This window comes from Rhea americana, unplaced genomic scaffold (assembly GCF_003343005.1).
Source record: "Rhea americana isolate MKP2758 unplaced genomic scaffold, rheAme1 scaffold_78, whole genome shotgun sequence".
In the NCBI taxonomy this organism is placed as follows: domain Eukaryota; kingdom Metazoa; phylum Chordata; class Aves; order Rheiformes; family Rheidae; genus Rhea; species Rhea americana.
This window is the reverse complement of record NW_028186956.1, coordinates 1,834,482-1,859,276: the sequence shown is the minus strand read 5'-3', so window position 1 is coordinate 1,859,276 and position 24,795 is coordinate 1,834,482. Positions and strand designations below refer to the sequence as shown.

The following is a 24,795-nucleotide window of genomic DNA, read 5'->3' as shown; positions in this document are numbered from 1 at the left end:
ATCTGTGACCCCAGATAATTATATTGTTTTATTAGCAGAGAAAAWAACTTCTAGGATGTGTGTGTATGGACATACATGAATTGTATATAAACATGCATTTTATTTTAAGCGGGGAAGCAGAAGCCAGGAGTAATGAATTCATTTTTAATAGTCCTACAGGATTCAGTGTTAGCAGTGTTAATGGCAAAGCATCTACAATTGTTGCACTATGGATGTTTGTGGATATGCAGTATRTTTTTTTTAAATTTGCATAAGTTTTTGCACCTCTCTTGCGCCATAGGAACTTAATCCATCATGAAACCTCATTAGAAGCTGTGCCATTGTATCCTGAGGCAGATGTGAAATTTGTGTGACTCACTGATTTGTGATCAAGTTGAAGGAAACTAAGTYTACAATTCTTAGGAAAGCAGCAGCCCATTTGGGATTCATTTACACAGCTCCTTTTGTATAAATCATTAATACTATAAACTATCCATTATTGTTAGAAGAAATTTAACAATGCAAATAAAACAAATTGCTGTGGCAGAGCAATTTTATGTTTGATTGTAATGTTTAATGGCATGTTCTTATAAAGAGATTTTCCCATCCTTCAGACCTATCATGTCTGTGACTCASTTGGTTTCCATTGGTCCACACATCCCCAATTTATTCCTAGAGTTGTTTTCTCCTCAGCAATTTCTGTAAAGGTGCTGCAGCATGGAGTTATCCAAGGTTAATTTAATTTATGAGTACTCATCCAGACAGCATGTATGTAAATACTGCAAGACAAACGATAGCGAAACCATAGGATAAAAATGTGGACTATTACTCAGAAATCAATTCCTTCATTTTGCTTGTAGATTCATTTACTGGTATCAATCTACTTCTCCTTCTTCACTTTTTAAATTAAATGTTAAGAGTAACTTACAATGGCATCGTAGCTTTTAAAACTTTTTTTTCTGACCTTAAAGGGTAGATTATGTTTATTCTTGTTCTCCCCCACACCTCTTTGGATAGCAATTTTCCCAGGTTCCTTTCTTCATCCTTTTCTTTGAATTAAGCCAGTCACTAGACAGCACCATCAGTGAGGTAGAGTTTCATATCCCTAAACCAGACGATTATATTCRTGTTAGAAATAAAACACAGCACAGCATCTTCTGATTATGTTTGCTGTACCTTATTTTAATCTTGGTTTTGTTTTCCCTGTATATCTTGGATCCATGTCTTAAACTTTTTTTTTCTTTCTTTTTTTTTTTTAAACTTCCCTACTTCTTTTAAATAGATTGCTGGAGTTTCTTGTGATTTTGAGAGTCTTCTGCACTATCCAGCTTTGTGAAGCCTTTCCATGCACCTTAGGCAGAAAGTACTAAAATATCTTGATAGTCTGTTAATCTGCAGTCAACTGCATTATTTTCTTTTCCTGGCTGCCAAGGAGTTTGCTGGCAATTGAGATTTATGGAGCGAATAATCCACCTGGCAGGAGACTCTCTGTAGCTCCAAAGAGTATGCTTTAGTGGAAGAATGCACATTCCTTTTTGTGTGTAAAATACCATTAACAGCTTATTTAGCAACCCCTATTTCTACAACAGGGCATTCAGTTTTATGTTGGAGCTGGATTCTTGCATATGCATAGATGCTAGCACCTATGCTTATTCTGTCCCTTATTTCACTTTTGCCTGTTTCTATGGTAGGATAACATATGAGGTTCTCTCTCAGGTTTTTAATGTGGTCCTTAGTGCATGTATTTTAGCTCCTGTTTGAATAGACTGGGGAGAAAAAGAAAAAAGAAGAAAGGCACCCAAAACACACAAAAACAAAAAAAAATCAAACAAAAAACACTTGAAGGGCTGATTCTTCCTTGTACTGACTGGAAATTGCCTGGAAACCCAAAGGAACTTAGGGTAGTGATGCCTCAACCACCTAGACTCCACAGAGTCCAGCACAAGGYACTCCATTGCATTTACTTTGGGGAAAACGGAATAAAAATCAGATTTTTATTTTATGATTATAGTCCTTTCTTTAGCATTAGTGTTTTCCCTTACTTAAATGGCTCATTTCTRCAACCAATGATTAGATTAGAACATCACATGAGCCAAAAGCTATGAAATATGATCAAAATAAAGGATGGAAGGGGTTGTACTATTTTCAGTACACTTGATTTTGTTCCTGAGTTTTTAATAGAATTAAATGGAGAACTGAATTAGTCAGTGATTAAATTAAGTGGAAGTCACTGTATACCGGTGTTTAAGGTGCCAGATACCTGCATAGAATTCTCTGAGCCACTAAGTTACTTTGCCTCTTTAGGGCTGCTTTCCTAGTCCGAGCAGCCTGGGCTTGATTATCACCCTCAGGTTTACAGCCACCTTTCCGTGCCCGGCACTTCTCATTCCTTATGCATCAGCGCTAGGAAATTCTGTACCTGTTTTTCAGTGGGGGCACGGGAGCACCGAAGTTAGCAGCAGCGTAATCTCCAGGGTAAACAGGGCCGGGGTGCTGTTATCACTGTGCCATTTAACCCTGCTAGAGGAGACATCTGTAAATTACCTGTGTCCAGCCTGCGTGCAAGGACTAATAGAGCTGCAGCAAGGATAATTCATGAGTAGATTTTCTCACTCAGCAGTGTAAACAGAGCTAGGACTAGTCAGGTCTGAAATGCTGATTACTTTTAAAACAGCATGTTATAATTCTGTGTCCCAGGTTGAACCCTCCGTCCAGCGCAGGAAAACAAACTACCACATGCGTGGCCAGTGCATGGAGCATGTGTGCTGTGTAACGCTACAGATCAAGGACCACTGTTTTTCTAGGAATCAGGGTTTGGAGGGAGCTCTCTAACTGAGGATTGCAAAGGGTGATAAAAAATCTGAAATCAATTTCACAATCCTTCCTATTAATGCAGAGTAAAGAACAGCTTTAACAGGAAGTTAAATTAGAGGCCTAAACACTGTCATATTCTGCATTAAATCCTTTCTCAAAACTTGCTRTTTTTTCACTAATCTCCACACTGTTCCCATCTGTTTGGTTGCYTTCACCTAATCACATTAAAACAAACACAACAAAATAATATACCTAGATAGGCATGCGCTGGCAAATAAGCTACCTGAAATCACTGTAAATGGGGAAAGCACTTTTCCTTTTCCTGGTTATGGTATCATTTCTTAGTACCTTTTTCTGACAAACCTAGTCTTTGAGAGCCAAACTTAACCAAGAAGATGCAAATTCACCCCAGAAAGGGGCAAAGGTGTCAGCTTGGGGGAACGGACGGACAGACGGACGGACATGGGACCTTCAGCGTGGGAGCCTGGCGTCACTGGAAGCTAAGCTCGGGGCAGACTGATGGAGAGGGGATGGTCCTGGTCGCCCACCTGTGCCCTACCGCCTCATTCCTGCCTCCTYGTTTGGTGCTGGCATCAGCCTTCACCCAGCTACAGAGCAAGCACTTCAATTTTAGTTCGATTTTCATCTGGGCAGAGAGCTGATCCAGCTGAAAGCTGGTGTGTAACTCAGCCAGGTCTCTTGCTCCAGTACCCGCGCTGCTGCTGGCGCAAGGAAGGTGGCTGGAGCAAGGTGACATCGGCGTTGGAGCGGCCACCCTCGGACCCAGCCTGTGCGGCTGGGACGTGGAAGTGGTGCAGCAGGAGGCGGTGACTGTCAGCCTAATCTTGAAGATCCACAGGGCTGCCGTGGGGACTGTGCCCAGCGGCTGGCTGTGCCTGCAGGGTGCTGGCTTCGTGGTGGTGGTGTTCACCGCCCTGGCTGGGAGCATGAGAGGACGAATGCTCCGTGAAAGGCACCTGCCGCCAAAACGTGGCTTAGCCGTCGTGCCTGGATCAAAGAGGCACGTAACTATGCATGACTGTGCAGCACAAAACATTAAGGGTTTATATATATATATATATATATATTTGGTGCTGATCTCGGGTGATTTTCTGGGCTTAAGGTACTTAGGCTATTTCTGCACACGTGAAGGGACTAGCACCTCTGTGCAGAGGTTCAGTGCACCAGCCAGTTTTGTGGTGATCCAAATAACAAAGTGTACTGCAAACAGGGGAAAAAATATCCTCTTATATATACTAATTTCAAGGGGGTTTTCTCCTCACTTTTTAACAATCTCTGTTAACAAGGCTTTGTTAGGAGCTTCTTACCTTTTAGGGTGGGCTGAGWGCCTGGCCAAAATCAGTAATGTCTTCAGAGAAGCGAAGAAAGAACAGGATAGGAAGCAGTGCAAGTGGGAAACTTCTAATATCTTTAAGTATTTAGTGAAATAAAAAAAAAGCAGTTTTTATTCTTATGGGTTCCAGAAAGAATTTTCTAGCATGTTAACCTCTAGACTTGCAACAGCTTTTAGAGGAGTGTTACAACTCAGTATGCCAAAGCCTGCTAAGGGAGCTTTCAGCCCTCTCCCAGAGCAGCGGTGGTGGTGGTAGCTCCTGGTGGAATTGCTAAGAAATTGCTCAAGAGGTTCAAAGGAATTGCTCAAGAGGGAGTTTTAGGAGGAAGCAGGTCCCCCGTCCTTGCTGGAAGACAAGTTGCTATGAGGCRTTTGCCACAGCTGACTCCTAAAGGGCTTGATTCACAATGAAAACTTGATGGTAAATTCTTAATAAATAGGTAGTGATCCTCGTATTTTTCCGGGGGTGTTCCTGAGGATGCTGCAGGTGTGTTGGTTATGGGTACGGTAGCCTGTAACCATTTGTGACTCGCAGGGCCTGCACTGGTACGGTTAGTGCAAGGTAGAGTCGGGAAGCAGTGAGCTCCGGAGGGAGTACGGYGTGTCGCGCGTGTGCCTTTCTGCGCCGAGAACGTTGGTCGTGCCAAAGCAATCATTTTGTGCTGTGAGCGAATGCCCTCTAGGAGCYGAAAAGGTGCCTGAACAGTCAGGGATGTTTCTTCGATTGTCGGAGAGCAAAGCAAAGGAGAGCACTAAAACCTCCATATTGACCRTGTTTTGTTTTCTACTAACAGTCTTTAAAAGGGACTTCTCTCAAACCAGCTTCTCATTTTAAACATGAAGTCTGGGAATGATATAGGCAGGTCAGTTTTTAGCTCGGAGAAATTTTGTTTTACACTTCAAGCCCTAAAGCCTTGGGAATGGAGACTTTACAACAGAAGGGGAATCGGCTCTGGCAGCGGCCTGGGGTGCACTTGTAGGCCGGACCCCCGCAGCAGCGACGTGTCTGTAGAGCTGATTGATTCCCAAGTCGTGCGAGAGTGGTAAGATCCCGGTTTTGAAGGTGCTCCCCGTGTGCCATCTGTTCTGAGTTATTTCCCTGYGCTGGTAACAGTGCTGTAGTCAGCAATACCCGATTTTACTCAACGTATCATTTAAACTCCTCGTACTCTTCTYGTAACCCCTCAAAAGGATAGTTATCTGTCCTCCACAACCACTATCCCCCCAGCTTGACCCTATTATTGGAATTGGGGCCTTAAACCTAGCAGCATCCAGCTACGCGTCAACCGCGGTTTCGCAAACGTAGACGAGGGGGAGCGACTCCAGTGCCTGGGGAAGGGTCCTGGTGCCGCAGGGCCAGTGTGTGGCAGCGAGCTGGCTCCCGGCGCTGAGCCCGTGTCCCCCCCCGGCCTGTTCTCCTCGCCGTTGAGCGCAGAGACCTCTGTGCTGAGCCCTGTCCCTCGGGGTCTGCCCCGCGGGGCGAGCGCTCTCGGTCCTGCCTGCTCTCGGTCTCTCCGGCGCGGTGGCACCGCCGCGACCCGTCCGGCTGAGAAACAGCCGGGTGGAGAAAGCTGGCTCGACGGCGGGGCTGGGGCAAGCRGAGGGGCTAAAGGGGAGGCGGATACGGCTTGAGCTGGGAGTTTTGCYAAAGAAATGCACGTGAAACTGGAGCCCAAGTCTCAAAAAATTCTCTCCGGTATTTTTTCCTTCCCCTCCCCTTCTCTTTTTCCTTTCTAAGTTTCTGTGTATAGATTGCTTGAGGTTACTTGGATTATTTCTCCCCGTGGTTATTGTTTTGCAACAGTATACCAGGATGTGTCACCCTAATATTTTAAACCCTATGACTCTCCCTAAAATGTTTCATAATAAATTTGCAACTTTAAATTCTGCAGGTTTCTGTGGTCACTTTCAATGGCTGTCTGCCCGCAACACAGGAGAGAGAAGCGATGAGGAACTGGGGATAAAATTTCCTTACTGATACCTTTTTAAGTTAATGCAGTGGGAATAGGCACAGAACAGTCTGGATTTTTAAATAGCTTGGAAAAGTTTATTGCTCTGGGGCGTGACTGACCTTTTAGGGAAATCTGGTGTTTATAAACGAAGCACCGCTTTGCAAACACAATGGAAATCTCCCAGTATCCATAATTCAGATATAACGAGATCCCCGAGCCTGGAGCTGGTGTGTGACGCTCGATACCGGTTGCGTTTCCCCCGCACCCCCGCCCGCCGCTGCCGCACGGCGACTTTTCCTGCGTGCCGCTGGAGCGCGGCTCCGATCTGCAGCGCTGCCCCAGCGGTGGCTCAGCGGAGCGGGCGACCGGCGCCCCGCGCGCGCGCCGGGACGCGCGTGGGAGCTGCCTGGCGTGCTCCCGGCGCCCGGGCGAGTGCGTGCGAGCGGCTCGCTGCCGGAGCCGCCTGGCAGGGCGAGCCGGAGGGAGGGAGCACAGCGCTGGCTCGACTGAAGGAGGCGAGCGCGGGGCTTGGGGCCGGGAATGACGCACGTCGAGCTGGATCAGAAACGCGGAAGAATTAGAAGCCTCTAAGTGTCAACTGGTCTTGGTTTAAAGAGCAACGCAGCCGAGCAGCGAAGCTGTTTCGTGTGTGGCGTGGGTAAGATGCACATCTTTCTTTTACTTCTCTCTGCCTCCTGCTCTCTCTTTCGCTATCCACCGACACGCAAGACAAAAATCTTGYGGCAGGGATCAAGAGCAAAGGATTTTACTCGAGCCCTGTGGATTTTTTTTTCTCTTGTTGATTATTTTTGTATTTTTTTTTTCATTTTGTTCCAGACAAAGCCTAGAAAGCTTGCGTTGCTAAGAGTTTAAACATACATCCCCGCTGCCTCGGGGTGCCCGCGCGCGTGCGGACACACCGGCAGCGTATGCATGCGCGCTTTTTTGGGTAAACAAGAGTGAAAGTCTGCTTCAGCTGGTCTGAAGATAGGAGACTTGGACTCTCTATCGGTTTCCACGGCACCGCCGAGTTCCTGCTACTTTGCAACTTGCTCTCTGCTGATGGCAGTTGATAATTGGTAGCCACAGTCTGCGGTCTGAGCCACAGCATTTTGTCTAGCGCCTGGGCCGGGCCCTGCTGATATACTGGAGAGAGAGAGGGAGAGAAAGACAGACAGACAGACAGACAGCAAGCACGCTGGCCGTACCTGGGTAGCTCTGGGCCGCGAGACGCGATTTCCCTGCAGCGCGGAGCCGGAGGCTGCCCGGTGATGCGGCGCCTGCTCGGGGGGTTCACGGAAAGGCTCGAATCCCTTTTCCAGAGGACACGATTATGTCCAGTGAGCAGCTTAACAGTACAGCGGTGAAGGATGCACGGTTAAAAGACCTGTTATTGGAAAGAGGTACTCCCATTTTATTTTTTTAATGTATTTGCATGACTAGGATTACTGTGAGTTTAGCCCCTGAGTTCTGCCTGAGCGAAGTGAAGTGAAATGCTGCTTATAATCCTGCCGGCTCGGCTCGAAGGACTGCTTGTAATCAGAGCCCCAGGACGCCGAGGAGGGCTTTTATTGCTTGGGAGAGAGAGTTTGTTTTCAAAGGATAATACAGGATGATGATCCAGACATTTTCACTTGTATGATTATTGATAGGAGAAGAAATGATTTCTTCTTGTCTTTTTTTTTCTGTGAAGGTGTTTTCATTAAATATGTAATTGCCTTTTTTCCTGTTGCGCCTGTATGAGGAAAAATATTCTGGGGAAAGTGTACTATAAATTTTATTTCCTGTGTGTGAAGAAGTCCGTGTGCGTTTGAGAGAGAGACAGAGACAGAGAYAGAGACAGGGGGAGGTAAAAGTGTATCACTTCTTTCTCTCTCCACATTCCTCCTTGCTTAATTTATGGGGGGAAAAAGTCCTTATAAAGGAAAACGCGTTCGCGGAGCAGAGCGCCCTGGGTGCCAGGGCTCTTCACACAGGCGGACACGTGCCGCAGACTTCGTCAGCGGGGCAGGAGGCAGGCGGGGGGTGAGGGACCAAAGTGACTAAGTGTGTGTCAGCAGCCGTCAGAAACTGTTTGCGTTGCCTTGAGCGGTGTCGGTAACCAGAGACCGCTTCTGCTCTTGTCTTTTTTTCTCTTACTTTTGCCTATTAATAACCTAGTGATYAGGAAAACGACTAGTCAGGAGCAAGAAAATGTTGAATGTCTCCCTCCCCTTCCCTTTTCCTCCCCTCTCCAGCGAGAAAATCCTCTCCGACATCGGTGGGAAGTTTGTTACGTTGCAGTGTTTGCAAGATAAAGCCACGCTTGGGAAACGGTGCGCGCRCGCACTGGCGTGCGGTGATTTGGTGATGCGGCCGCGTTTCGGTCATCTATTTTCAAATGATTTTTGCCCCAGAAAGGAAATGCTCCCAATCCCAATCATTTCTTTGTGGAGGAGAGAACTGTCCCCTGCCCCTGAAATGCTGGGGCCTTGATAAATTTAGAAGACTCTGCCCTTGGCAGATATAGAAGCAACATGTCATTCCAGTGATCTTTGCATTCTAGGAAAGCCTAAATCAACATTGCTTGTTTTCCATGTCACCCTTTAGCAACAGTCTCTCAATTTCCAGTCATAAAATATTACATGGTCTGAAAAAAAAAAAGTTTTGCRTAAAGAGCCCCTTTGATACTTAGTATTCACAGAATCTGAATTGCAGCATTTGTTCTCTGTGTCAAGCCTGTATTCTGCACTTTTGACCCAAGAAAAAATTGGCTGTATACTTCAGCGTGTTTTTGTGTTTTGTTTTGTCTTTTAATTAATTTCTGTGCTTGCTGCTTTTGGATCTTTTAGTACTGACATCATTAGCTTCCAGTGCCTCCAGACAAAAAATGGCACACAGGCTGCTGCATATGGGATTGCTAGCAAAAGCAGAGGAAGGCTGCAAAACACTGACTAAAGAAATTATTCATAAGTGTTGACAGTGTTACTAATGAATGGATGGTACTTAACAGAAAAGAGAGATTAAATGATAGACATATTATTGCATTGCTAAGGGCCCCTTTAATCTTTCTGTGGCTTTGAATAAAGTTCAGCTACTCGTGTTGTGAGGATTGTTGAAACTCAGTGCTTAGATCTTTGCCCACTCCTGCCCATTGCAAACCTCGGGCAAACTGCTGGACTTTGGGGTGCAAGCTGGCGGTAGTGTGTCCAAAGYTGTCCTCCCTCAGGCACCAGCACCCTCCCAGGTCTTGAAGACTGAGGTTAGGTTTGGAAGAAAGCTTAGAATAATGAAACAAACTTGGGTTTCCTTTAGTTCCACTGCAGGACATTTTGAACTGTGAGTGTGAACAGTACTTTTCTAGCTCAGCTTCATAGTCATATTGTGTTTGCGTAAGCTTCAGCTACTGTTATTACACAGAAGGGTGATGATGACTACAAATGAGAGAGATAAGTGAGAAAGCTTATTCTCTCCACTGTATTTACTTTGTCCTTTTGTTTTTTAACTTTTGGTATCTTTTTTCCTCATTGACTTTTTAAAAGCAGGAATTTACCCTCGAGTTCCTAAAGTCACATTTTGGCACCCAAAAGTAGTGTCATTTTTGAAAAGTGGTGAGAACAGAGCAACTCCCTCCACTTCCCTCCTTTTTACTTCCCCAGCATCCAAAGACCTCCTCCTGGAGGTTAACTGGAGGTCGTCTTTCGAGATGAGAGTGTCCCCTGTGAGCAAGGCAGTTTCCATAGAAATACCAGCAACTGCGTAACTCCAAAGCGCAGTGTCTTCTCTTAGCCTGCTCGTCCATGATRCTACACTATAGCTGAAAGGGTACGAGAGTGACTGCAGGTGGTGTGATTCTAAACATATACTTTATATTTGTTGTACAGGCAGGATTTTTGATAAAACGATGGGCTTTTATGGTGTTTGCTGTCTTGTACTTGCAACAAGTAAGCCCTAATGTCGTTTTTAACCATAAAGGAACGTGTCTTGGTTTAGAATACCAGAACTCTTTTTAGACTTTTAAATGTATAGCAATGTATTAAAAGGTTAATTTTACTGTAGGTGGAGGGGAGCAAGTAACTGAAGAAAAGACTACCTGTAGGTTCGCTAGGACAAAAGTTTGTTTTCAACTTGATTTAGGTAATGTGAAGTTAAAGACAAGGCTGTTCATTGCTTTCACACTATTTAGGTGAACAAAATTAAGGCTTGTCTCCCCTTTGGTCTTCCTTGTTTTCTCATAGGTAGAGTCTGACAGCAGAATGTTGATCATTGAAATACTTATACAGTGTCCTGATTTCTCTCCCTGTGACCTCTGCTTTGAAGTATATGGAGCCCTCTAGCCTCTGCTGGCATTGCAGGTGGCTATTAAAATAGTTCTTATTTTTTTAATATGGAATTGTTGTATTATCCAAAAATCATCCTTGATGTTTCAGCTGAAGAGCTTTATTACCCATGAAGGCTGCAGTAGAGGATCACTGGGAAGTTTATCTTTCACTTGCAGCTACTTGACATCTATCAATCAGTGCTGCTGAAAAAGAAAGCTCTACATTATTTTTTAGGACATAGATCTCTTTTCAAAATTTTGCAAGGTGGACACCAGTAAAGATCTTAATCTGGATCAATTTTGATGAAGTAGTGAGTGTTTTCAGGTTATTGGTTTGATGACATTGTGTGTGTGATTGACATTTTCTTTTTTTTCTCTATTTTCTTGTTGCAGCTGAACTGGAGTTTGTTCAAATCATCATTATAATTGTGGTTATAACTGTTATGGTGGTAGTGATCATCTGCTTGTTGAACCACTACAAACTCTCGACACGCTCCTTTATCAACCGACAGAGCCAAAGCAGGAGGCAGGAAGAGACTTTGCAGACGGTGAGTATGAACTCCCTTGTACCAGCTTCCTTCTCCTCATGCTGTACTGGTCTGTATCAAAAGCTCCTTGAGAAGCTCTCGTATGGGCAGCTCTCTGAAGAACTTCTGGTTTCTGCTACTCCCTGTAGTTAGGTTTGTTGCTGACGTTGTATTTATCAGTAGACTAAAACTGAGAACGTGAGTTTAAAATGTACTACCCACGATTATTTGTGGGGCCTGCATCGTTTTATGTAGCTTTTCTTCATTTTGTGTTTGGAGGCTCAAATATGAAATCCTGTTCACTGCCACTGCTGCAGTTTGAAGCAGGGTGGAGGGGAGTGAATGGAGACCACCTGGGGTCTGAAGAGTAAATTATGTGTTGCTGTGACTGTCTGTATATCTATTAATACCATCCTGGAGTTTTACCACTATTACTATTTTGTGAAACTGCAGTAACAGTTTGCTGGATCCAAAGCACTATTCCAGTAATGGCTCAGGAAAATACAGCATTTTGTCTGTCTCATACCAGTAACAAGAAAATATTAGGCAAACGATCTCTCCCCAAGGAACTGGAGTGGTTAAAATGCCTTGTTATAGAGCCGAAGGCTTAAGATTGAATCTGAGTCAAGTCTTGTGGTAAAGGCTGTCCCCAGCCAACCCAGTTAACTTGGCTAGCGATCCAGATGTTTACCAGTTGGGACGCATCGCTCTCTTGTTTGGGTTAACCACAGACTGTCCCTGACCTTGATACATCCCCCCAAGCTCACAGTGCCACAGATTATCCTGTGCTGTTGTAGGGAGATTCTTTCTGATGTGCTCTTCAGTGTCCTCAAAGTGCTGCTCCTGGCCTCTTTGCTGCCTGGGATGGCCGCAGGGCCATTTGTGAGGATAGCTTTCATGACGCATTGAATTCCTGGCAACAGTACTGGGTTCACTGCTTTATTTTGTTTCACTGTCAAAAAAATCATACAATTTTGACTGGAAGGCACAGTCCCATAATGGTTTAAACCTGGCTAAGTCCACAGTCTCACTCTTCTTTCCATCATCGTCATGTGATCCCACCTCTTTGTTTGTGCTCCTTGGGGAGCTGGTGACGACACGGTGAGAGGCTTCAGGGAGCTCATCTGGCTGAAAACCGATTGCTTTTCTGGCCCAGTTACATTTCAACCAGATCAGCTCCCTGAACAAGGGAAGGGCATGGGCACAAGCATGACACTGCTGGCGCAGAGGAGGCAGGAACAGTGGCACCAGGATTTACCCTGAACTGCAGCCACAGAGCTGCACTCTACGCAACTTTGTCCTGAAGGRCAACCGTAAAACAGAGCAAACCTAGAGTTCTTGAAGGTCTCATTCAACAYATCACCTGCACTCTGCTGCTGATATGAATAGCACTTGCACCTCAAAGGCTGCATCGGAAGGAAAGGAACTGTCTCCCTGAGAGACGGTAGATTCATTCCCTATCACTCTGGTAATTCACAAATACTTAGCACTAATTTGGTTGCAAATGAAATTAGAGCTTGTGAAACTTTAAACTTGTGGACTTCAGAGCTGGAAAAATTGGTTAGATTAATTTGAGAATTTCTTTGAAATGGACATAGTAATTCAAGAACCGTACTTCTGTCTGAAAAATGTTAGCTATAATTGCTACAAGTAGTGCCTGAAATGAAATATGCTTCCTTTATCTCAAATTATTTTTGTGTTTTGAAATCTTTTAAAACTGCAGTGAGCTGTCAAATGCATGAAGTAACCCATTATTTTCTTTGTATGGTTCATTAGTATTGTCTGTTATTAGAGGAAGTTGGGCCTTTCTCTTGGAAGTAAGGGAGAAAACATCATCTTTTTGTGATTAAGAACATGCGATTAGACAGTGGGGACTCAGGAGCTGCTTTAGTATCTAAAGCTGCTCTTAAATCATTTTTAAAACATTGACTCAGTTTCATTTTGATGGCACCCTTGTAAGTAATGATAATCATAGTCAAGTGAGCATTTTATAGGAATAGATGATTGGTTGGCAAGAACTGGTTACTAATTCTTCTAAAGACTTTCTGGTACAGGTTTGTCATCACTGTTACTCATCTGGGTTTCTGATAAGCCAAAATTGTTCTTAAAAGATTGTCAAGTTTATGCAGAACAGGACTTCAGTGGTCTCTGAGAAGAGATGTCATATGTTTGATTTTTCCTTTGTCTTCGGTGTTAGAAGGAAATTCTGATGGAAACTAATCATGTGCTATTCACAGTACAAATAATAAAAGCAGTGTACAATGCATGAGAATCAGGAAATGAAAGCATTTATTCTGAGAAGTGAAACTGGAAATGACCAGTCTATTTCATTGTCCAAAGCGGAGTGAATTGCATGAGGCAAATAGATAGCAAGAGTAGTAAAATACAAGTTAGAGAATGCACTTCTAAAATATATTCATTTTTTAACCAGGCAAGCTTTTTTCAGTGCATGAATGCTGTTAATAACTGGGATGCTTCCAAGGGAACAGAGTTTTTATGGTATATAGATTCTGGAAACAGATTTAAAGGTTTATTAACTATTGGTGCCTAAAAAATACCGTTCTGACACAGGCCTTTTGTTGTTTGAGAAAAAGTGAATGAAAATAGAGGAAGTTAGCAGTACTACTTAGAAGATAGTAACAACATAAATGAACTGGCTGTTGGCCAGTTCCTGTAGTTGACTATTAAGTGAAACCCCCTTCATGTTAGTTGCAAAGGTGTATCAAGAGACCAGAGCTGGCCTTTCTGATCTCATGGGCCATTTTTTCCATGCATGTATTATGTTCAGTTTTGTTCCTTTTTCTCAAGCCAGTCCTATTTCTAGATAATCATGCGTTCCAATGGCTGAACTTAACTGAATTGCACAGATTTGAGTGCCGCAAATACCCAGTGTCCAAAAGCTGATCTTTTTTATTCTAGTTCTTTCAAAAAGTGTAATGGAAGTGGATAAGTGAATTCTCTCAGCTTTAAAACCAACCTCAGACCTTTAAAACTCATGGAGTCAGGCCTCCAAAATAATGAAAAAAAAAAAAAAAGTTGTGCATATGGGATTCTCCTGTGTCTGGCTAAATGTCTTTCTTTTTTTTTTCTTTTTTTTTTTTAAGTAAGTTTGGAATTTGAAATTCTCATAGTCTTCTGAGTCCAGAAACTAGAATGTTAAAAAACCACCAAATATCATTAGACTCACAAATATTAGTAATGCTCAAAGGTCAGAAAAGGGACTGATTCCAGAGAAAATATCAGATGCTCTGTGGCAAATGCATACTGAAAAGTAGTTGTTACATTCTTGTTCTGTGAATATACTTTCCTTTGTATTCCTCAGATCTTTACTTTTTTCCTTCCATCTCCCCCCCCTTTTTATCCCTTCTGGAGTCTTATCATCTTCCAAAATTTTCCTTGGTCTTTTTTTTTTCTTTTTTTTTCTTTCTTTTTTTTTTAACTACTTTGATTAGTGCACTAAGACCTTAGATCACACACTGGGCAGGGTGATCTGAGTGCTCAGAAATACTGCATTTTCCTGTAGTGATTTTGCTGAGGGTTCATCCCAGCAAGCCCTGCACCCTGCTGTCTTCTAGTGGGGATATTAAAACCTRCAAAACCCCGTTCGCTCCATCAGTTCAGGTGAAATTTAATCATGGCTTTAATATTAGTAGAAATATGAGTTTTGATAACACTAACTGTGAGGGATCAAACGATGCTGAGTGACAGTGGCGTTGACACAAAAGGCAGCCTGAAGCGAGCATGTCCAATACTGAATGGTGTCCATATCACGAGGAAAAAAATATTAAACTTTTCCCCCTGCTGGAGGATCCCCAAGGAGCGCTTGGCTTTGCAGCCCAGCTTTGCAGAGTTGCTGAGGGGCAGGCAGAGGCTGTACAGCACTGCGTATAGCACGGACGGACTCGCTGCTGCTGCACCGCTGAAGCACAACCTCTCCTTGGAGAGACATGGCAGTGCACAGGGTAGCTCTGACGCCTCGGGGAAGATGCGGGCTGAAGAGTTGCTGGCTGTGGCTTGCAAGGACTGATATTTGATAGGGAGGGCAGCGTTCTTGGTAACCAATATGATTTTGCCACAGCGTAGGTAGCGCTGGCCAGATGACTGGCACAGACTATCCTGTCTGCTGGGGCAAAACCAAGATAAATCTTGCTTTCTGATGATTAACTTAGTGTCATCACTAGCGATTTCCAAGAGGACATTGAGGGAAAGCAGATCTGAAAAGTGATTCACTAGGAGATATTTAATGAACTTCTGGTGTTCCTATATTGATTCTTTCTCCTTGTCCTGSCTGCTTGTCTCTTTGTGTCTTTTTCTGTTCTAAAATGGATGTTGAAAGAGTACTGAACAGTCGACTGCCCTAGGCCCACTCCTGGCAGCAGAAGTCCCTGCATGCCTCATGCCAGGTGGTTAGCCTGCCTGGCCCCCACCTCCTGGCCTCCCACCTCGGTGGGCAGCGTCGCTGCAGGACTGTGTCAGCTTTCATTAGGGTGGCCACTGATAATGCCCATCTCGAGTGCTGAATTCCAGGAGGAGAGTTGTAAAAATACTGTACTCTTCCGTGAATTTAGCCAGAATACCTACTGTGGAATTAAAAAGGGAAAAATTAAGATGACAGGAGGATGACAGAAAATACTCAACAATATTGATAACTCCAGGAATTTGTTGATGACTTCAACTGTCAGTCTTGCCTGTTGCCCTTTAAAATCATGCCCCACCAGCGTTAGCATTACTACTTCTCTTCGCAGCCAGCATCCTTGATTTGCTCGTTCTCGTTCTGTTACATCAACGAGCAAAGCAAGAAATCAGTCCTGGTGGGAACAAGAACCCAGTCTATAGCCAGGACAGTGTAAGCAAGTGAGTACCAACATAGACCACCCTGCTTGCTGAACCCCTTTCCTTCCTCCTGGGCAGCAGTTTGCAGGCCGTGGACRTGTGCTGTGCTCTCCTACTGCCTGCGTGAGGAGTGCAGGGCTTGCCTCTCCGCAAGGTGTGCTGCCAGCGGGGACAGCATGTGCTGGCGGCTGCTGTTTGAAGCCTACCGCGGTAAAGGCAGACCGTCTTTAATAAGGGCAGCACAATCTGTGAAATCTGCAGGTAGGTCTAGCTGGGAGCTCCTGCTTCTGGTTACTRYTGACTCACTGTGTCACCCTGGGCAAGTTACTTCATCTCCAAATAAAGGAGGAAGGATAATAGCACTTATTTCTTTCACTGCGRTGAAGTGAAGATTACTTAAGATTGTACGGCAACACACTGTGAAGTTGAAGAAATAAAGGCTTTAAAGCGTTAAGTAGCAGAAATAATCACTATGACTATAACTCTAGGGAGGCAGAAGACAAGTTTGGTTCTCTCCGTAATTATTTCTCTCTTTTTCATACCTCTTCTSTTCGATGCTGTGCACTGTTCTGCCAGACGCTGTAACCTTTCCTGCCCTTGGGAAATACAGCTTTTAAGGGAAAGAGCAATCTTGCTGTAATACTTGTCATTCTGTTATTCTGTTAGGGCATACACAAAGGTTTTGCTTGTGTTCAGAGGGAAAATGTTATAGTCTTAAGAGCTGTGATGGTCTGTATAACCCAAGAACAAGGAGAGAGGAAGAAACCTGCCTGTGTTGTCTTCCTGGAGTATTTAAGTAACCTACTGCTTTAACCTGGTATAATATATTACTGCCACCTAGGGCCAAAATCAGAAACTACACCTGAAACACTTCATCTACAAAAAAAACGGGGGGGGGGGGTGTATAAAAAAAATAAAATAGAGTAATCAAGGGCAGAAGAGATATCTTCTCTGTGAAAGCAGATGGGAAGAAAAGGAAAAAAWTAGTAGCTCCAGTGCATTTCATTAAATGAAAAACTAGCTTCTGCTTTGCAGGTAATATAATTTCAGGCAATTCTATTTGTCAGAAGCATAACACCGGAAAGAAATTTCCTTAAGAGTGTCAGTAAATAAGCATAGTAAACACAGAATATATGTACAGACCCAGGGAGGCTGGCAGCTGAGAATCAAGCCCATCACAAATCAGTTTGRGGTTTCCAAACCACCCAAGTATTGGAAGATACACTTGATCAGAAGATAGTAGTAGACCTTTTTGGAATTTGTATCATGTAGGTTGCTTTTGCTTCATTACAATTTGAGGATTTTTTCTTACTGAGCATAAAATTTTATTTGTAATTTATCCTGAGTTAAAAACGTCAAAACCTGTCTTCCAGCGAATCTTTTTCTTCCCGACCCAAGTTAGCTGGATGGCTCTGCATGCCCCAGCAAGCCCAAACAGCCTTGAAAAGTCACCTTCCTAAACTACTTAATTCTTGAAGCTTTAAATCTTCGTAAAATACAAATAAAGCAAATTAGTTTAGGTTTTTGCGGTCTCATAAGTTTTAAACCTTGACTTAAATAATCATTACCTTAAGATAATTAAGTAATCACACAACATGATTTATCAAATGCTACTGTTATTTCAAAAACTAATCCCCAAAGTTTTATTTCCATAAATTATCCTCAAACCTAGGAACATCTAAAGGCAGCAAAAGACCTGCCTGGAACCCTAAGATTTTTCTTCCTTTTGTATTATTTGTAGGGCTAGAGTTTACCATGAAGACTCATATCCTTTTTCATTCCAAAACCTAACAGTGTTAAAAATGAATATCATTTATGGGACAAATGTGTATGCTCTCTCTTGCTTTTAATTACAAATATTAAAACTCAGGCCTGAACACCTTTGGTCTGTTTTAGACAGAGGAGATGATTGAAATGGATAAGGTTAGCTATTGGGTGCATATAAGAAGCAGACGATACATTGCACACAAAAAAATGGGTGAATTGCATTTACTTKGGCTTATCCTTGGTTGTACATAACTGAGAACTGCTTGTAGAAATCCCTGGGCAGTTGGTTTGAGAGGGCATCCAGGACTGCCTGCTCTGGATTTGTTAGCTGAAAACACCTGCCGGCACTGGGCCGGGCAGCACGGCGCTGGGACTGAGAGCTTGTGCCAGGGCTGGGAGCTGCTCCGGCATCGTGCTGGGCTGTACTGCCTGGGCCTGGTGTTGGTCACAGGCTGGGAAGTGGCTCTGTAACAGTGGCGAGGGACCACAAGGCCACTGCTTCTGGGGTGCTAGACGGTCACCTCCCAYATACTCCAGTATGGCCAGTCTGAGATATGTCTCTTGCGTTCTAGCTAAGTGGTCTTTGCRGATCTATCTTGCTCTGCTGCCTCAACTGTAAGAGCAGAGAAGTGATCTTTTCTTATTTTTAATACTGATTTAATTCCTAGTTTTATTAYGACAAGAACATGCAAAGAGGCACTAACATACACTATATAGGGGTGAGATGTTTCTGGAGATACAGATTTCTTACAGCTCCTCAGTGACACCACACTTGGCGAGAGATTTCCTTCAGAGAGAATGATAAACTTGCCTCACCTCTGAAGGACACAGCTGTCATCGCCTGCCATAGGTGCAGAAGTAAAAAAGAAAGCTGAACCTCAGTCACATCTGCTCTGCTCAGGGCGATGTTCTTCCTGTAATCCATCGTACCCCTGTAGGTTGGCAAGCTGAGGCAGGAATTGAAAGACATAGTGATATCAGCAGATTCAGAGTATATAAAAAAAATTAAAATTGTAATTTCTTTCTTTAACAAAAGCACCATATTTTAGAAATGTATTTTTAATAAATTACTTGGTGAGAGAAGCTTATTTGCTATGTTGAAAGAAATAAGTTTCCATTGTTCAGCTTCGTGTCCTAAGGATCTCGCAACWTGGACCTCAGCTGCTTCTCAAGCCTTTTGCCTCCTCATGTAGTTAACCTTGAGTGCAAGTGCCTTGGGCTCCTTATCTTGGCCCGGGTACCCCAGGACTTCAATCACACTCTGTGAGTCCCTGCAGCACCTGCAGGGCCTCCAGGCAAGGTCTTTTCTTGTACTGGGATTCGGGTGTCAGCAGTCGAAGCTGAATAACTGAGCTCTTCTAGCAGGAGGTTGTTTCTGTCGGACATGCATGGTACAAGGACTTGTTCTCAGGTATGCATGCCCAGGCTCATCATGCAGATCCAATGCCATCTCAGCATGGGGAGATGTTCCCCAGATACCTTGTTGTCTCTTTCAGCTTTTCTTACTCTTCTGCTTTATGTGAGGTGGGTCTTCAGTTGGGAATCATTGTTTCTGCTTCCACATCACCAGCTCTCTTCCTTAAGAGAGTCTTGAGTAACAGCAGTGTTGTTGGTGGATAACCTTCCTTCTGAGGCTGGGTCATTTTTTTGACTTTCCTCTGTTTTGAGCCTGAACTGAGATGGAGTTGGTTGCATGAAATGTAAAGCTACACAGTACCATATTTTTCAAACCACCACCCAAAGAAATCTGCTGCTGGGCTACATATGGCCTGTAGCTTATGAGCTGTTGATTGGGCCCTTTAGCTTTGACTGATATGTTTTACTTAACACTTGCAACAGGCTGCGAGCCTGCTTGGTCAGCTACTGATAACTTGGTTGCTTTAATTGCAAATACGCCCTCAGATATTTCAAAATGAGGRTATCTGTATGATGGAGTCATGGAAAGAAAGGTGGATGCTAGTATAATTGAGCCACTACAGTTAAATAATTATTACTTCTGCTGCAGACAAAACTTAGTATTGCCACAGCAGTATGTGAATTGCCTAAGACTTGTCGTTCATATCAAGTTATTCCAAACAAGGATGTTTGCAAAAGGAAGTTGGAAATAATCACARTTGACAGTCTCCTTCTGTATCTGCTTTCTAAGACTACAGAACAAAAGTAATTGGTCAGCTTTGTTATTCAAAGCATTTCCCTTGATAGCTGGATGTTGTGGGAGATTCCTCTTAGAGCAGCTTTCCTCTGTGGTGGACCCTCTTGAGAAAATCACAGAAGGCTTTTGGTCTTGCACTGTCATGATGATCATCTAGTTAGGTCTGTTTTTAATCTCTTAAATACACTGAGATGTGCTTCAGTGAGAAAAAGCAGGAGAGTAGGATTTGACATTAGTCTGTACAGGATAGCACCTTTTGGGACAGTATGCATTTTCCTTCCTGTTCTTATGTCTGTAAGATCATAAAACTTGACTTAGTGCAAGAAACTGAAAACATTATATGGCCGTGACCATTTTCTTGGAGCTAAGATTGAATTTCTGTGCTTTATAGCTTTTCTGATGTGTTCCTTTTGGCTCTGAAGTTTTCAAGTAAAATAAAACCTTTGCGGTGGTTATTGCTACTCTAAAAAATTACTGAAAAGAAAAAATAAAAATACATCTTAAGCTGTTTTTCGTTATTGAGATGTTCTTATTCACCCTTTTACTCTGCCGTGAGTGTTGGTAAAGTGTCAGAACAGGCTTTCAAACCACAAGAGAAAAAATACTTCAGCCTAAGAAGATAGTTGGTTGGGGGAAGTGGTTGAAGAGGGGAGCTGGTGGCTGAAACCTTAGTTGTTTAATTGCTGTTTATAGTGGGAATTGGGAAACTGAAAGTTTTGACCAGAGTATTCCTGGGTTCAGAAGAGTGTCATCTCGATGAGATTACAAACATTAGGTTTTGCTGTAAYTGTTAGACTCATTTGTATAATTGGGGCAGCTCCATCAGACCTACTGACCTTTCTGATGTGACCTCGTCACATAAGGAGGTGACGGGTACCAGCTCARCACGGAAGTGCTGAAATGCTGTTGTCCTTGCATGTTGCCAAACGCTTATAGCCGTGACTTGCTTGCAGTATTTTTATGGCCTGTGACACTGGGTGCTGTGGCTGGCATCGCAGCCCTTTCCGAGCAGATTCAGCTTGACTTGCTTGAATACAGAGCTGCTGTTTGCTCTGCATTCAGAGTGTTGACAAGGGCTGGTGGCGATGTGTTAATCACCTTTATTTAGATTGAGGTAACCAATTGTTACAAGCTGACTGCTCTTAGTCTGCTTGTAGTACTGAGGCAGGTGATCATGTGATATATTAATTTTTCTCTTTTGTTGTTTTTTGTACATTCCAGGAAGGGTGCTTGTGGCCTTCAGAAAGCTCGGTTTCACGCCAGGGTGCTTCAGAGGTACAGCTGGTTTTCTTGTTGATCTTCAGCAATGTGCTTTCCTGTTTACCATTATGTGTATTTGCTCCCTCTTGAAAACATACCTGCTATTTAGTAAATAAAGTTTAACAGCATGTATCAAGAGCCAGGATCATGTGAACGTCTGAGTCTGTCTTAATTCACATTTCATAAATGTCTCAGACTTTTTAATTAAGGCACCTACCTTATGTCTCTCCTCCATCAGCAACTCCCTATATCATAATAGATGTTCACAGGTAAGTGGTGGAGGTGCCTGTCTTTCATTCAGTGGCTCAGTAAATTTGAGTATTCAGCAGAATCTGGGAGACAGGTTACTCTTCTGCCTGTGGTTTTCCTCTTGCAAGTAACTTGTCCACTAGGTTAATTCCGCTAGGTTCTAATTCCTCCTTCTCTGTGGCCCTGGTTGTGCATAGAGTCTTTAGTGCTGTAATTATTAGGGCTTGGCAAATAAGCACTCTCTTGCCTTTGCCCCGTATTTACAATAGTAATGCAAAAAGAACAGCTTCAAAAGGTAGGAATGACTGACCCTCCACCCTGCAAAATGGTAGCATCTTGAAAGCAGGTGGTAGCAGGCTACTAAGAATCCTGAGGTATGGACTGAAACCCCCTTCAGCTAATGTAAAAATTGAAAGAATGTCTTACACCTTCTGATTAGGTCCTCTAGCTGCTAAGCTTACTGCAAAAAGGTGGGGTGTGTTACTGMTACTTTTGCTACCTCCTCCTAATCTGCTTCCTGCAATCCTCCATGCTCTAGGGTTTCAAACAAAGGAATGGTGTTCTCCTTGGTTTTAGTTGCCTAGAGAGGCTCTTATAGGGCAAATCTCAAGAGAGAGAGGGGATGTAACTCCCAGGAGTATAAAGGTTAAGTAACAGCAGCTAGCCCTGGACATGGACAGGGTTTACAGCACATATCCTATCACCAGTGTTTCCTATCATCCTGCGAGTACAGCTCCCTGCTCCACATGCTCATTTCTGGGTACTTTGTTCTGAGCTACCTCGTTCTACTTAATTGAACAGTGAATCTTCCTGGTGGCAGGGCCGGGGCTAAAGACCCTGCATGAACCTCAAAATGAGAACAGTAATTTGATAGATCTAGATTTGAGAATCTGGGATATTTGTATGTGCCTGGAATAGACTGGGTGAGGAGCAGAAGCTCCTCATAGTCTCCTGAACTCTTCCTCTGATAAATCCTGCCCTTCTTCAGGGCTTAAATATACCAGAGGCATTTTTTCCCACACACAATATAGAAGCCTTTCAGATCCCCCCCTGGAGGCTGAGCTCTGACTAAGAACTAGTGGGGAGGACAGCTGATACGCTGTCATAGTGAAGGTGTGAAATATGCTTAACTTTTCTATAAATGTACTAAAATGACCATCTGAATTCTTTGGTAATGCTGGGTATTACATTAACTACAAGTAGGAGTGGGAGACTCAGACTGCAGCTGAAATTCAGTATTGGGACATTTTCATAAAACTAATTAATTTTAAAAACTAGAGAGAAAACTAGCCTGGAGTGTTTCGCTATGTACAGGAACAGAATATTTTCTCTCCATTCTGCATGTTTTAATAATGTGTGGGGTCTTCATCTTCCTTCTTGAGGATCTTCTCAAATGTCTTGTCCTTCCTTGGCCGTTCTCAGATATCTTGTCCTTCCTCCAACTCCTACCTTTTCTTTTCATGTCCATGTATGTGAGAGTCCACACACACAATATTTGCTGGATTTAATCTCTAAAATAGGTGAYAGGAAGAACTGTTTTCCGTTTTGTCAGTTTGTCATCGGGAGCACCCTGAGTGCTTTGCTCAGATGCGGAGTCACGTGTTTCTTTCTTCCCATTTCAGATTATGTATGCTCCGAGGTCCAGGGACAGGTTTACCACCCCATCTTTTATGCAGCGGGACCGCTTCAGTCGCTTCCAGCCCACTTACCCTTACATGCAGCATGAGATTGACCTTCCWCCAACCATCTCCCTCTCTGATGGGGAAGAGCCGCCGCCGTACCAAGGCCCGTGCACGCTGCAGCTCCGGGACCCAGAACAACAGATGGAGCTCAATCGGGAGTCCGTCAGGGCACCGCCCAACCGAACCATTTTTGATAGCGACTTGATAGACATTTCAATGTACAATGGGGGCCCCTGCCCACCAAGCAGCAATTCGGGCATAAGTGCAACCAACTATAGCAGTAATGGAAGGATGGAAGGACCACCTCCGACGTACAGCGAGGTCATGGGGCATTACCCGGGCTCCTCTTTTTTCCACCACCAGCACAGCAATGCGCCTCCTTCCTCGCAGAGGGGGAGCAGACTTCAGTTTCAGCAGAACAATTCAGAGAGCACAATAGTCCCTAACAAAGGCCAAGACAGGAAAGCAGGAAACCTGGTCTAAGTTCCTCTCCCAGGTGCATTCGAACTGAAGACGAGAGATTCGAGCAGGGCGGCAGAGAAAATCCCCCACGCTCCGGTGCACAGTGTTGTTACGTTTCACGTGGTACAACTTAGTAAAACCAAACGTGCAAAACAGTTCTTTGTTTCTGATTCCTTTCAGGGGAATTGCATGATGCAAATCAGATAGAGAGAAATACAAACTTCCATTCAGTTTGTCTACGAGCAGTGTTTCAGGGGAGAGGGGGGGATATATTATTTTTTTTTAATAAACTATTTCAATTATTTAATTCTAAAAGTAAACTTAGCACAGAAATGAGGCTTGTACAGCCTGTTTTATACTCACTGAATGGCAGAAAGAAGAAGGTTTTACTAGATAAATGGGGGAAGAATTGGCCAGTTTGCTTTTTTTTTCTCCTAGGGTGTGGATTTTTTTAATATAAAACAAAATTCCTGTTTGTGTGCCAAGGTATAAAGTTGAGAACTTAGATGAATGCAAGGAATTAATTTGTGTTGTGATAAATGTGTTTTTAAAAGTTGCACTATCTTAATGTTTAAAAAATATATATGAGGGAACTGTTTTATGTGAAGTTCTTCTATATGTTGTCTTTTCACCTGTGGAATAATGATTGAGCCCCAGAAGTAATCTGGAGGAGTTTACCCTCCCCCTCCCCCCCGAGGTTGCTAGAGAAAGGGGACAGGATTTAGCCTGACATCTCTTGACTTACACAAATCAAGAAAAACAAGGACATTTAACTTGTCTTTGCAATAATTTGCATTCAAATAACAGTGCATCAAAAAGTGTCTTGGATACTTCTGGCTGGCAGGAGACAAATATGAAATCCCAGCATTTTCCATCAATTAGGGTTTAGCTATTATGCGGTTTAGACTATTTGTTTCATAAAAGGCAAAATGAAATCCCAGATGTGCTAATTTATATTGATTCTAACTAAGTGCTGCCATTCTTTTCCTTTTCATAATGCAGTATTATCAGTACTTAAGGTTTTAGAAGTTTCTGTCCTCACTGTAGTCTGAAATGTATTTAGTCACATATCATGGCATTATGCAATAAATGGTTTAAAAATGCAAGGTGGGATTCTTTTCCCCTGCAATGCTGTTAAAATATTTGAGACTGTTGTGCTTTTCACTCCCCATTTCGTCTTTTAGATACTGCAGTTCAGCCCTGGAGATCTGTCGTGTTGAAGTGAATGGACTTTTGTAGTCATAACCCCCGTGCAGTTTCTGCAGCGGTACTGGGCGCGCCAGCGAAAGCGGTGCTGGCTTCTGCAGCCTCTCGGGAGGTGACTTGGGAGCATCAGTTAATCTCACAGCAAACCATTGGCATTTTGCTATGGGCCCTCCTCCGTGCACACCATCCCATTGATGCCAGCAGGACTATGCCCATGGTAAAGATTACTATGTATTAACTAAGTGGATGTAAGCCCTA

General features: G+C 43.5%; 1 protein-coding gene across 5 annotated transcripts in view; it reads left to right on the top strand.

Moving 5' to 3' along the window:
- The window catches only part of LDLRAD4 (low density lipoprotein receptor class A domain containing 4), a 244,969-nt gene extending 220,496 nt beyond the window's left edge, over positions 1-24,473 (top strand). Inside the window, exons 1-5 of one of the 5 annotated variants that reach the window (XM_085322506.1) lie at positions 6,522-6,757; positions 6,937-7,502; positions 10,793-10,947; positions 20,900-20,953; positions 22,810-24,473. In XM_085322506.1, coding sequence (XP_085178632.1) covers positions 7,433-7,502; positions 10,793-10,947; positions 20,900-20,953; positions 22,810-23,352 — 822 coding nt within the window. In that variant the 5' untranslated portion in view covers positions 6,522-6,757; positions 6,937-7,432 and the 3' untranslated portion in view covers positions 23,353-24,473. The other 4 variants (XM_085322507.1, XM_085322505.1, XM_085322503.1 and 1 more) reach the window with 4 other exon arrangements.
- Positions 24,474-24,795: the final 322 nt, after the last annotated feature.